At 37.4% G+C, this 13,572-nt stretch overlaps 2 protein-coding genes across 3 annotated transcripts in view; one reads left to right on the forward strand and one right to left on the reverse strand.

Annotated features, from left to right (window-relative positions):
- The window catches only part of LOC107674258 (thioredoxin-related transmembrane protein 2-B), a 6,376-nt gene extending 4,962 nt beyond the window's left edge, over positions 1 to 1,414 (forward strand). The window contains exon 8 of the mRNA XM_016468194.1: positions 360 to 1,414. Coding sequence (XP_016323680.1) covers positions 360 to 542 — 183 coding nt within the window. The 3' untranslated portion in view covers positions 543 to 1,414. The remainder of the gene's footprint in view (positions 1 to 359) is intronic.
- An 876-nt stretch (positions 1,415 to 2,290) lies between these two features.
- Positions 2,291 to 13,572, reverse strand: part of LOC107674225 (palmitoyltransferase ZDHHC5-like) — a 21,939-nt gene continuing 10,657 nt past the window's right edge. Inside the window, exons 8-11 of one of the 2 annotated variants that reach the window (XM_016468144.1) lie at positions 11,790 to 11,907; positions 9,960 to 10,072; positions 6,896 to 7,824; positions 2,291 to 4,009 (exon numbers count right to left, since the gene is read on the reverse strand). In XM_016468144.1, coding sequence (XP_016323630.1) covers positions 3,796 to 4,009; positions 6,896 to 7,824; positions 9,960 to 10,072; positions 11,790 to 11,907 — 1,374 coding nt within the window. In that variant the 3' untranslated portion in view covers positions 2,291 to 3,795. Of the gene's footprint in view, positions 4,010 to 6,801; positions 7,825 to 9,959; positions 10,073 to 11,789; positions 11,908 to 13,572 lie in introns of both variants that reach the window. The other variant, XR_001632491.1, reaches the window with a different exon arrangement.

Raw genomic sequence — 13,572 nt, forward strand, 5'->3', positions numbered from 1 at the left:
TATTTTTGATGAAATCGGAGAGCTTTCTGACCCTGCATAGACAGTAACGCAACTAAAACGTTTTATTTTTATGGACCATAAAGTTAGTAAGGACTTCATTAAAATAGTCCATGTGACATCAGTAGTTCAACCTTAATTTTATGAAGCTGAGAATACGTTTTGTGCGTAATTAATGACAGAATTTTTGGACTATCCCTTTTTTGAACTATCCCTTTAATCATTTGAAAAATACCTTCAGTGTGAAAAACTGTCAGAAACATCCTTCAAACACTTCAGCAGTCTTTATTTTTTGTATACGTTTCTGTACTATACAGATAAATGTGGTGTGACTAGTTTTTTTTTTTTTTTTTTGTTTCCAGGAAAACATCATCCGCGAGTTTAACCTCAACGAGTTGTATCAGAAGTCGAAGAAGCTTGATAAGCCTAAAGGAGAGAAGTTCGAAAGGCCCACTGAATCTGTGTTCGCCCCTGTGCCTGAAGAGGAGGAACCGGAGGCCGAGACCATCACTGCGATGGACACAGAGAGCAAGAAGGACAAATAGAAAGTGCATGCTGCTGAAGAGCACTGTGAATCACTATGGGACTGGACCGGAGTGTGCTAATGTTCAGTATGCAGAGAGAAAGAGTTTGTATGAAGTCATAAACGGAATGATTGTGTTATTGTTTCTTTTTGTATAATGTATTAGTTAAGTGCAAAATCAGTCCAATAATATAGTAAATCCTAATATTAATACATATTTAGATTTCATAATCATTGATATACTGGACACAGTATACACAGACAAAACTGTTATTTGGGACGTTAATATTCAATCTCTGTTTTAATTTAATCAAGTTAAACATTGGACATCTACCTCTAATATGGTTGATAATTGTGAAGTGATCATTAGTAAGGGGTTATTTTGTGTTGCATATGCATCACTATTGGGGAACAAACTTTTTATCAGTTCTTTTTCTATTCTACTGTTAATCCTCCCATTCCATTGTAGCTCCTAGTATTTTTTTTTTTTACTATTTTTGTGAAGCGTAGCTTGGTTTTGTAATGGTACTGACTACTAGACTGAATTCAGTGGTCCAAAAAGAGAGGGTCTTTTATGCCAACAGTTCATGTTATGAACATTTACTAAATCTGTAAGAGTGAGATCTCAAGATAATATTCTGCAAGATTCAGTTGTTACCTTTGACACTGAGACCCAGTTACACATTTCATTTTAGAGAATATACTGCAGTAAAAGTCTTAAATGTTTTGTATACTAAGTTTATTATTCAATTTTCTTTATGCTGAATGATATAAGCTTTTAACATTTCTTTTTTATGTTAACCTGACAGGCACGGAAGAAAGCTGCAGGCAGTCTTCACGTTTTAACCTTTTCCAGTTATTACATTGACTGTTGGAAGCTTTTATTGTCAGTTTGTTCATGTAGAATCGTGTCATTAATTTCCCCACAAAAAAGCAATATTGTTTTAGTTCCCTATTGAATAAACAATTCTTGATTTTTCACTAATATGGAATGAATTGATGTCTGAAAGATGACTTAAGTGCTTTGAGTGTTTTTTTTTTTTTTGCCATTCCAATAAAACACTGTTCTTCACATCCTGTTTTGTTCACGTTGTGCATTTGATCTATTTGCTCCAAATTTAAACTGAGCAACCAAGCAGATGTTTGACAAATTGTTCTTAAGCTGAAACAAGCACATTTAAATCACTCATTAAAGCACTCAATTAGCATTTGAAATTTGCATTCAAACAGTCAACGCATTCTCCACAATGACATAATATGTGATGTGGCTACCAATAATATATAGGTTACATAAAACCTTTTCTTGATAGACCTTTCAGAACTAACTTCACTAATTCCAGAGTAACCACAGGTTCATCACACGAATAGGCCGTTTCAAAACCATAAAGTATCCAAATACCAAATTCATTATTTCATAAACATTACCATTAAATTATTTATATACATTTATATAAATATAAAAATTAAAAGCTTAAACTTGAGACATAATTTAGACATTAAAAAGGCATAAAAATGACAAAAGCATACAACAAAATTACTAAAATGTTTAAAAAAAGTTTATATATATTGTCTCAGCATTAAAAAAATTATCTGAGCTGAGATTCATGAAACAAACAAGGGAGCACATCTAACATTTTCAGTATTTTTAGGTACACCCGGTTATTTTCCAATGCTGCAACAAGTTAATGAGGTGCCAAAGTATTTTTAGACCTTTGTTCTGATGTCTACATTTACAACAGGCTTTCACAGATTTGCAGATGGACAGATTTTTTTTTTTTTTGGTGTGTAGTTTTCTAAAGATTTTGTCTATTAAAACAGGAGCAATGCATAAAGGGAAATTTTAAGTCAAATGCACAACTGATTTATAAAGAGTTTATTACCAATGCTCACACACGCACGCATACACATATTCACAACCATGTTCACTCACACTGAACTATACAGTACACGTTCTTTGCTTTCTTTCCCTCTCCTCAGTCCATCTTTTGATCCAAAATATTCCTAGAAGTGTACTCATTGGCTTTTGTATCAGTCAGCAAATACATTCTGTCCCGATTGGCCAGCTCTGATCTGAATATTGATCAATACCCCTGACAAGACAGACGATGACTGAAATGAGTCACAATCTTCTCGAATGCAATAGGTAAGAATTAAATAATTAAAAATAAAATGCTTTCACTGATTCATAATGACAGCTAACTTCCACTGATTAGTTCAACTGCTGTCCAATCAGAGGGCACTGATATGGTTACCCACCATTCTGTGGCATTGTGAGCAGGAAGCTTTAAATCCTACATGGCTGGCTAGTCAAGGCCACCGGTGAGATTTGGCTCTCACATATTAATAAAAAAAATCGGAAAAAAAAAACAAAATAAAAAAATCATATCTAAGAGGCAGCCAATCAATGTTTACTGTATAAAAATTGAAATATGTCCCACAGATTGAAATGCTACGATTAACCCTTTGATTACCGGCTGATCTCTCTGGCTAGAGTGGCCATCAGCTCTTTATCCCTCTGTCTGATTAGATAAAAGTCCATAGAGAACAAATATCAGCCTTTGTAGAAAAAAAAACCCCTTTTTGATCTTATCAATAGCCATTTATAAAGTCATATAAAATAACACTTTAAAAATTAAATAAAAACATCCTTGAATTTCCAAGGCTCAGAAAACACTACCTGCACTTGAAAGGCTGCTGTCATTTAAATAACGCATTAGTCCATTTCCTTATCTTTTCTACAATTTTGCTTCCCTGGTGCTGATTGGATACAGATGCAACATTGTCGCATGCCAATCACAGTGGTCTGAAACGGCTACTGAATACCACAGGTCCCCTTTTGTAAAAATTTAATTCCACCCGGTGAAAAAAAGAAAACAATGACCCTTTTTTTCTCTATACAGAACAATTTACACCTTTATGTTGGATAAAAACCTTTTTTTGTTGTTGTAATGTACTGAAATGTTTTCAAGGCAATCCGGTCCTTTGCCGTCACACCGTTTAAGTGTTCCAGCTCCTTACTGGTGAGGAGTCCTGAAGTTCACTATGTCACTGCTTGAGCTGCTCCTGCTCCTCCTCCTCCATGTTATATCCAACCAAAACCTTCTGGTCACTGTTACATCCGTTTTAAAAAATAACAGCAGAGGTCTGCTTCAATTTTGAAGAGAAGTTTTCAGATCTTTCCTGTGGGCACCAATAAATGTCTGCCAAACAGAGTGAAGAAAATAATTCCATGGCGCCATTCTTGACAACACGGGTCAGAACAGTGACTCGAGATCTCACACCGATATCTCGTAAGTGGTCCCTCCAACGCCCGTCACCTTCTTCACCCCGCCTCCAGGCTTGTGGGTGGGGCTCTGAGAAGAGCCAGCGCTGGAATACGCCTGACCTGGGCGAGTGGACACGCTGACAGGATTAGAGGGGGACGAGGGGGTGGAAGAAGGTTTTGGCTGCCCATTTGTCCGACTATACGACTTCATCTGAATCTCGTCCCTAAACCAGAAAAACCGAGAGAAACAGAGACATTAGAGAAAGATTTACATTAAGTATAAACATTTGTATAGTACTTGCACTACTGTTCAAAAGCATAGGGTCAAAATGTGTTGATTTCTTTTTAAATAATACTTTTATTCAGCAAGGATGCATTTAATTGATCAAAAGTGACAGTAAAAACAATGCTATGATTTATATTTCAAATAAACATTTTTTAACTACACTAAAAGACATTAAACAAAAATACATTCATCACGGTTTCAACAAAAATATTAATTGGCAACTGTTAATAATAAGAAATGTTTCTTGAGCACCAAATCTGCATATTAGAATGATTTCTTAAGGATCATGTGACACGGAAAACTGGAGTAATGGCTAATGAAAATTGAGCTTTGCCATCACAGGGATAAATAACATTTTAAAATATGTGACCCTGGAGCACAAAACCAGTCTTAATTCGCTGGGGTATATTTGTAGCAATAGCCAAAAATACATTGTGTGGGTCAAAATTATCGATTTTTCTTTTATGCCAAAAATCATTAGGATATTAAGTAAAGATCATGTTCCATGAAGATATTTTGTAAATTTCCTACTGTAAATATATTAAAACTTAATTTTTGATTAGTTATATGCATTGCTAAGAACTTCATTTGGACAACTTTAAAGGCGATTTTCTCAATATTTAGATTTTTTTGCACCCTCAGATTCCAGACTTTCAAATAGTTGTATCTCGGCCAAATATTGTCCTATCATAACAAACCATACATCAATCTTCAAGCTTATTTATTCAGCTTTCAGATGATGTATAAATCTCAATTTCGAAAAATTGATCCTTATGACTCAATCCTCATCCTTATGATTCACAGGGTCACATATATTAAAATAGAAAACTAGTTATTTTAAAAATGGTAATATTTCACAATATTACTGTATTATTAATTAAATAAATCCAAGAGAGACTTAAAAAAAAAAAACATACCCACCCCAAACTTTTAAACAGCAGTGTTTGAGAGTAAAGGTATGATCCTGTAGCATGCATTTAACTAAAGCACAAGGGTCTTCATGAAATGTGCTATTTTAGAGTAACGTCATATGAAAGTTTCACTGTCACAGTCAGAAACGGACTAAAGCATCACAATGTAACCAAAAGTAAATCACAACACAGAAGAAAGAATTACGATATAACCAACAACGAAACACATCACAGGATACCTATTATTTCAAATTCCTGTGGCTATGACAAAAATGCATGATATAGATGTCAGTTAAAAAGCCTCCCAGAGCAGATATCTGTTCAGAAAACAAAGTGCATAAAAGCAATGAAAATAGTTAGCCACAGTGGCAAATTCAGCCTTGGCTGCCAGTCAATTTCAATTTCTCCGCCACACATTTTGGAAAGAAAACATTCTTTTAAGCACTGAAGCATGACAGGTTTATTATAACCATCAGCTCTGCTATCAGCATGCCACTGAAATGATTGTTAATAATGAGGGATCATTGTTTGGTCCTTGGGTTGTTTCCAAATAACAATGCATACATGTCAACTTAAAATACAAAACTCTTATGACAGAATATGGTTAATTTTGTTCTCTACCTCATTCTAAGCAACAATGTTTCCTGTAAAGAAGATTTATTCTCTGCTTCTTAGTAGACACCAGGTTGATTTTGTTGCTTTTAAAATGCTGACTAATAACTCAGGGCAATGCAGGCTTTCCAGACCTCTAAATGAGCACAGTGATGAAGCTTTCTGTCTGTCTCAGATCTATCCATTTAGTCATTCTGCCAGTGATTAAATTGGATCTGTTTATTCTAGAGTAGACAATATCCAGTTTATCTACGTAGGTCACCATAGTAACAACTTAAGCCAAATGCAGCATGATGTCAAAAGACTTTAAAAATCAATTTTTCCATCTTGCCTCTCCACACAGACAAGTGCTTTATTTGATTCTATTCATGTTTACTATGACATCATGATATGGCACTGAGACAACTAAGGTACATGAGACAACAGAGGCACGCAAAAGTCTGACCCTGTCCTGAATTGCGAGAAAAACTACCTGAAATCTGACCTGATTGTTCAGATTAAACGAAAAGCCAAGCTTAATGTTTATTACTTTTTGCCATTCAAAAAAAGACATAATTAAATGAAATTATGGTGCTTGTGTGAACAAAGCCTTTGATTTCTTTAAAAACTGTAATGGTTGACCAGATATTTCATGTTAAAAGGTTGTGTTGTTGAAAAGATGATGTTAAGCTGAATTAGTAATTAACAATTTTATTTATTTATTTTTTTTCTCAAAATTTTAAACTAATACTAAGGCCTGGTTTCACAGACAGGGCTTAGATTAAGCCAGGATTAGGCCATAGTTCAATTAGGACATTTAAGTCTTTTTTTTTTAACATGCCTTAGAAAAAACATTGATGATTGAACATACTGGTGTGCATCTTGAGACAAAACAAAGGCACTGATATATTTTAACATCAGTCAGTACAAGTTTCTTTCAGTTGAAACAGCTCAGACTTACATTTTAGTCTGGGACTAGGCTTAAGCCTTGTCTGTGAAACCGGGGATAAAGTAACAATAATAACAACAATAATAATATTATACTATTATACTATTTTAATTTGACAATAATGATTCACCAAAGTTCAACACAATGACACCAAGTAGCAGAAAGCAACAGATGATCACTACTGAAAGCGTAAAATTACTGGAGAGTTGCCTAGACAGAATGAGTTAAGACTGGTGGGAAAAAGCAGAAGGAAGAAAGAAGTGAAAGAGATACACTCACAGGAGTCTGGGAGGAGGAGGAGGAGGAGGAAGAGTAGGAGGAAGGATGCAGCAGGCTGCGCAGAGCGTCGTAAGGTTGAGGGGGAGTTACTCACTTTGGCGCCTGTATGCCCCCTCCCCCGACCGAGGCAGAGGCTTTGCGGACCAGGCGGTACTGCATCTCTGCAGCAGCAGCGCTAGAGTAAGACAGAGACTTCCCCAGCGGCGGGGGGTGTGGCGAGCGTGGAGGGTGGGTGGTGGGCGGCAGAGGCGTGTCAGTAGAGCGAGTGCGGTATGGATATGAGGGCTGAGATGGGCCCGAGTCAGAGAGCAGAGGGGGTCGAGAGAAGCGGGGTGGCCGATGGTGATGGTGGTGATGATGGTGGTGGTGGTGATGGTGGGGTGGTTGAGAGTCATGCAGCAGGCGTTCCCGCTCTCGTTCAGGTGGAGCGGGTGGGGAGGAGGTGGAGCCACGTAGATAGCCGGCGTGTTGTGGGGAGGCAAGCAGGGCGGTGCTGTAGGCACACGGCTGGTGGAGCTCTGCCTCCCGTTGCTGGGCGATCTGTGCTGAAAGGTAAGGCGAACTGTATCCAACTACAGGGGTGCGCGGTCGCCCTGGTGACATCTCTGGCACTGCCAACTCAAAATCGGGGCTTTCGGAAGGTGTGAGCAGACTATCGTATGACAGACTGCCGTTCCGAGGAGCCGGTGGTGGAGTCTGATTGGCTAAGCTCTTGTAGCTGGTGGAGGTGGTAGCCTCAGATGGTGGGGCATTGTGAGAAGAGCGAACACTAGAGGACCGCGAGGCCCCTCCGGCAAGAACTGTGGGATCAGAGAAGGAGGGATATGAACGCCCTCCTAGGGAGTATCCTGTGATCCCTGAGCCTGGAGGTCCTCCAGGACCCCCACCTGTTCGCTCTGGCCCGCTTCGTTCAACTCCACCCCCCTCGTGCCCATCCAGACTGGGCTCAGAGCGATAGCCTGGCTGCTGACTGGACTGGAGGAGAGAGGATGAGGACTCTTTAAGACTGTCCCGACGACTCATCTACAGAGAGAGAGCGAGAGAGAGACAGCAAACAGAAGAGTTTATAAAGTTACAAAGGAAATCTGAAAGCTAAATTCAAAGGGACGTCAAGGACAAACCCCTTGGTATGGATCGTGTGGGCCACTGGGGACACATGATTTAGGAAAGCGTTTTCTATAGCTATAATAAAGAGCCAGCATTATGACAGACAGAGAGGCTAAGCTTGGAAAGGCAGGGAACAAAACAAACTTAGACGCACTGAAGGCAGAGCACTGTGGTTTTTCACAGGAGTCTGAATGCGTGTCATTTTTGCATTTGTTTCAGTATAGCATACCACAGCGCAGGAGCGACATTAAAAATCTAAAGACCACAACATCTCACTTTTCTTGCCTTGTGGTCTTTGTTGGCAGGAGATAAAAAGCCCTGGGGCCTCATGTATAAAAAGTAAGCTACAAGCAAGCTTGACATTTATCCTGTTGGCTTTTTAGCCTAAAATGGTAGATTTGATTGTAGCCAACTGTAGTCGACCTAAGTGACTGTGCATGATTTATCCATTTAACTCACAGGTACTTCTTATTTCACAGAACAAAATATAGTTCTGCTCATGAATATCTAGTTTGTTTTGCTACTAAATGTCTCAACCAAACCTGAACACTGTAAATGATGATTTTACTTCCAAGCAGACTGATAAAAGTTTTCCTGTTTTGGGGGCTGAGACCAGCCAAACAAGGATCATTCTCTTTTTTGAGTGAACTAATTTAGAAAGGCTTGAAGGTTTGTAGGTCTTACAATTTCAAGTTCAATTTAATGTCACAATATCAGATTTTCACTACACAATTGTTGTGGCCAAAAGATTTCACAATAACATAATATAATCATAATAATATACAGAAACATTTAAAAATAAATAAATCACCTTTAACTTTTCAAAAACATGAGTGTAGGGAAATGGAGAGAGAGTTTTTAAACAAAAGCATACAAAAAGTAAGTCTAACAAAAAACTCCTATACTGTGAATATAGGTAGAGTGTCTCGCTGCTATGTTTGAGTGTCAACCAGTTACTGCCACTGGATTATTTACAATATTATTGTCTGTGGTGTTATATTAATGTTTTATTTATTTATTTTTTATCACGGTTATCACCAATACCGGTATATTACTATCGAAAAGGAGACAATTCTTCAATTCAGACTTAAGCCCAACCTTGACCAGCAGGGTTAATACCTTTTTATTTTTATTTTATTTTTTTTAATCTAAATCCGTGTACACAAACTTTTATAATGGAAACTCAGTAAAGTTTTATTCATGAGGCCTCAGGTCTTTCAGAATCAATCAAAATCACATGACATGGTGTATTTCTCATCTAATATATCCAAATCCAGCATAGTAGAGCCAAAACGGACACACCCCCACAGCTGCAACCAGCAAATTGTTTTGCACGGCCACTCTGTGAGGAGAGATTGTTTTTTTGTGGTTTAAACACTGTAGGCTTTATTAACACTACTAGAGTATAATTAAACAAATGGAACAGATTATATTTATTCTTTTGTTTCAGAACAACCATTTTGTCTGTGCCAATTCTTCTTTTGTATAAGCGGTGGCCTTTTGAGAAAGCAACGCGGTCTTTTTTGTAAAGACAACATTCTTATATAATTTATAACCCTTAATTAATGTAAAGATACAAAATAACTACTATGGTGATAAACTAAATAGTGGGAGATTCATAAAACAATGACAATTAAATAGAAACTCAGCTGCATTAACAAGCTGCATTTAAAAATGAATGCATATGGACACTGAAAAAAGACAGATATTAGAGTAAGGAGAGGACCATTGGCACATAATTAAACAATAATGCACACAGACACACAGAAAAAGTAGTACAGTGTAAACTTACTGATACTGTTCAACTGAAAGCCACTGAGTCAATCAAATTGGAGGGGGAAAAACAATTTAATGGATTGAACAAAATGTTAGAGAAAAAAAAGACTTAAAAATATGTGGTATAAAGGAAATAATAATTACAGTCATGCAAAAGAATGGGAATGACGTTAAATTAAATGTAGTGAATGTCATCACCATAGATGTGAATGAACACACAGACCTCTTTACTTTGGATAAGCAACACATACTGTACATCAACAGAGAAAAGTTACCTGGTTGGCATAGGCATGTGTAAGGGCAGTGTGGTTCTTGCCCGGACCGCTGTAGGTGGGCCTGTATTTGAACATGGTGGGGGTGGGCGGGGCTTTATTCAACAGACTACTCTCTGCAAACAAAGGACAATGAAAGATCAGATTTAGAGTTGTAAACACATTTTAGTAACATGTTAGGTGAATTAAGCCGACAAAACAGCATTGCAACAGGTAATTTACAATCATAAGGCCTGTTCACACCAAAGACAAAAACTACAACTATAAAGTTTTAATAATTGTTCTAATTCTATGAGAACAGAGAAGTTCCCATCACAACTATAACGATAATGACACAGAGGAACACTATCATTCAAATCACTTTCCGAACAATTTTTCTCTAACTGATGAACATTAAAAACACAGACAACCAGAATTCACTAGACCTTAAAGAGCTTGAGGATTTAAAGCGGCACACAACATAACTGCAGCGCCTGCTTATAATAAACTTATCATGCTTTAGTGTGAATGCTAATATAGTTATTTAGTTGTTTATTTATAGTTATTCTTGATTTGATCAGGCCTTTATACTTCATTCTAGGGCTGTCTCTAACGATAATTTTGGTAATCGAGTAATCAGTCGATTATTCTGACGATTAATCGGATAATTATAATACTTTTTTTTGTGGTAATAAAAATAGACCCAAGCGAACAATAGCATTTTAAATTACTTAAAATATATATATAATTGCAATGAGGCAATAATAATTAGTTCAAATAAAGTATCAAAAGCAAGTAATCATATGATTTTATTCAACTATTGTAGAATACATAATGTATTATAAACAATGGAGCTAATGTACATTACGCATTATAACAAATGCCTGCAGAGAGCACCAACAGCCTGACGATTGTTTTTACACTTTACAGCCCGATCTAATCCTTGTTTAATACTGACTAAACATTTAATTCAAATATCCACTTAATCTTTAATATTTGGCCATTTCTGTACGACAGAAATGCTGCAGCCACTGTAATTTCCTTAATATGTGGACATCAAAAACGTGTAAACTCAGAGTGAGGGTTTAAACTTTTATTTAGAAAATGCAATGAACAGTTAGCATATTGAGAAAGATATTGAAGTATTCTCCTGCGTTTGCATAGGTTTATAAATGATTTACTCTACAAATCTGATGAAATGGCACACCGTGAGTTCCCAGATGAACATTATAATAAACCCAAACTCACAACAATATGCAGAGATGGAATTTGAGATGCTCCACACATGTAAATGATAACAGTTTGTGTGGAGCAGCATTTACTGTGAACGAAGCCGCTCGGAGACGCACGTACGTAAACTAAACACACGTATATATAAGCGTTTGTGAATTCACAATAGCATTATGCTTTATTATAATTTTAAAATGGGTTTAATATATCATGCAGCCTTGGAAGACGGTCTGATAATGCGGTTCATGGATTCTCGTCCGTCGAATGCGCTATTTCTAGTATTTTGCTGGTTACTCGACACGGGCAAAATGCAATTTTTTAAAATCGAGTAACTCTAATTCAAATCCTACTCCATTCTAAATATTAATATTAGATTCATAAATGGCAAAATATAAGCAAGAAAGACGAGTAATCAACAAAAGCATCCAAGTATTATGATGACATTACTGCTGTTACATTTTGAAAGCTTAACTCAACACTATTCAATCTAAGTCAAATCTTAAATGTAAAGTAAATTTAGCTAAAAAAAAATTGCACAAATAAGGCAATAATGATCTATGAACATTTGAGAGATATTAATCAATCAAAATGCTGCTGTAGTTTGTCATGTTGGTTTGCTCTAACCCTCAGAGTGTCCGGCAGGTCCACGTGACAGCCCAGGGTATCTGAGCTCTGGTTTGGGTGGAGGTGGAGGTGGAGGCTCGGCATCAGCAGACTGACTCTCCATCAAACTGCTCTTAGACTGAAAGATTGCAAAAAAGAGGATAAAACAGAAGTGGTAAATTAAATAAAGAAACAAGACAAAACAGCTGAATAAAGGTATTTTCCAACTACAGATACAGTGCCAGATAGGAAATACATTCAAAGCATGACTCCGAATATAAAACAAATAGAACAATGGAAACATCATGCTGAACAAGGTTTATAAAAAAAGGTGTGTGTGTGTGTGTGTGTATGTGTATATGAGAGTCCTGCAAGGGTCCTGTTTGATAAACCCACACCAGCAGTAATTAACAGAACACCCGACCCGTTATCCGACAGCAACACTAATTTAATTCCGTACCTGACCCGTTTCACATAAAACTCATGACCTGAACCGCACCCGCATTAAATCTCCTACATGAGGTAGACAAAACTCATTTATTTTCTCATGTAACAAGCAATGAACCATTAGGCATTCTGAGTTAATGCATTTCAGAAAAAAATAACAGACACGCAGCTTAAAATGTTAACAAAAAAAAAAAAGGAAAAAAAAAGTGCGACACCCATCCTGTAAACAATATAAAAATATTGTGTACATCATGTGAACAATCTATTTTGAACAAATGTGCATTCTTTGCAGTGTATACGTGACCATTTGTCCTCTTTTTAGCAGCATGAATAGTAGTCTAAAACCTTTATTCAAATTGTGAATAGATTGCCTTTAACGGTCTTCAGACAGAGTGTGAACACAAGTATGGGACTGTTTGAAAGCAGCTGCCTATCAGCGTGCACTGGATTGAGTCAAAATAGTCTTGGCTATTGGACCCACACCCTGCCCGTGCCTGTCACCCATCCAACCTGCACCCGCTCTTGACACATTTAAATATTATTCCACCCGTTACATCAAATATTAGCGGGTCCCACGTGCAGGACTCTGGTGTGTGGGTGTGTGTGTGTGTATATAAATATATATATATATTGGTGATTTGTGATGAATTCTTTATTAGCCTTAATTAATAAACGTGATTATGATTTGAGCAAAGAAATTGTGATTATCAGCTTAACCATTATCGTGGAAGCCCAATACCATGCAAGCCTATTTGGCACAGACCAACCAGTGTTAATTTCGTCAACGAAGACGAAAAATATTCGTTAACGAACATTTTTTCTGTGAATAAGACGAGACGTTGGCGAGCTAAAACTAATATCTGATGATGAAACTATGAAGAAATTTATGCCGCGTCTTCGTTAACAAGACGAGACGGGACTATAATGTTATTTGAGGACTACCGGACATTCAAAATACATCCTATAGGCTACTGTCTTGTCCTTCAAAATGTGCGTCCCTGTCATTGGATTGCAATCGGATGAGGGGCGTTTGCATATCTAGTCTCAGTATGGCAGCCGCAGTGGATGGATAGGCTACCAAAACGCGAACTAGCGGTCTGAAACAATGGCCTCAGCACCCGAAGGGGTAGGGATAAGGTGACCAGACATCCCGTTTTTCCCGGGAGTCACAATTCGTTCTCGATTAACTTAAAGTCAGTGAATGCGGGATAGGCGGAATCGCGCTGATAGAAGTGCTCTCTCTCGCACACGCTCCACTTCTTCAGTTCTCATATACAGCGCGCGATCAGTTCTCAGCGCTCAAATACACACACAGCAGTCCAAATGTCTATCGTGTAGAGTATCTCACGTAAATACA

This window comes from Sinocyclocheilus anshuiensis, unplaced genomic scaffold (assembly GCF_001515605.1).
Source record: "Sinocyclocheilus anshuiensis isolate Anshui unplaced genomic scaffold, SAMN03320099.WGS_v1.1 scaffold728, whole genome shotgun sequence".
In the NCBI taxonomy this organism is placed as follows: domain Eukaryota; kingdom Metazoa; phylum Chordata; class Actinopteri; order Cypriniformes; family Cyprinidae; genus Sinocyclocheilus; species Sinocyclocheilus anshuiensis.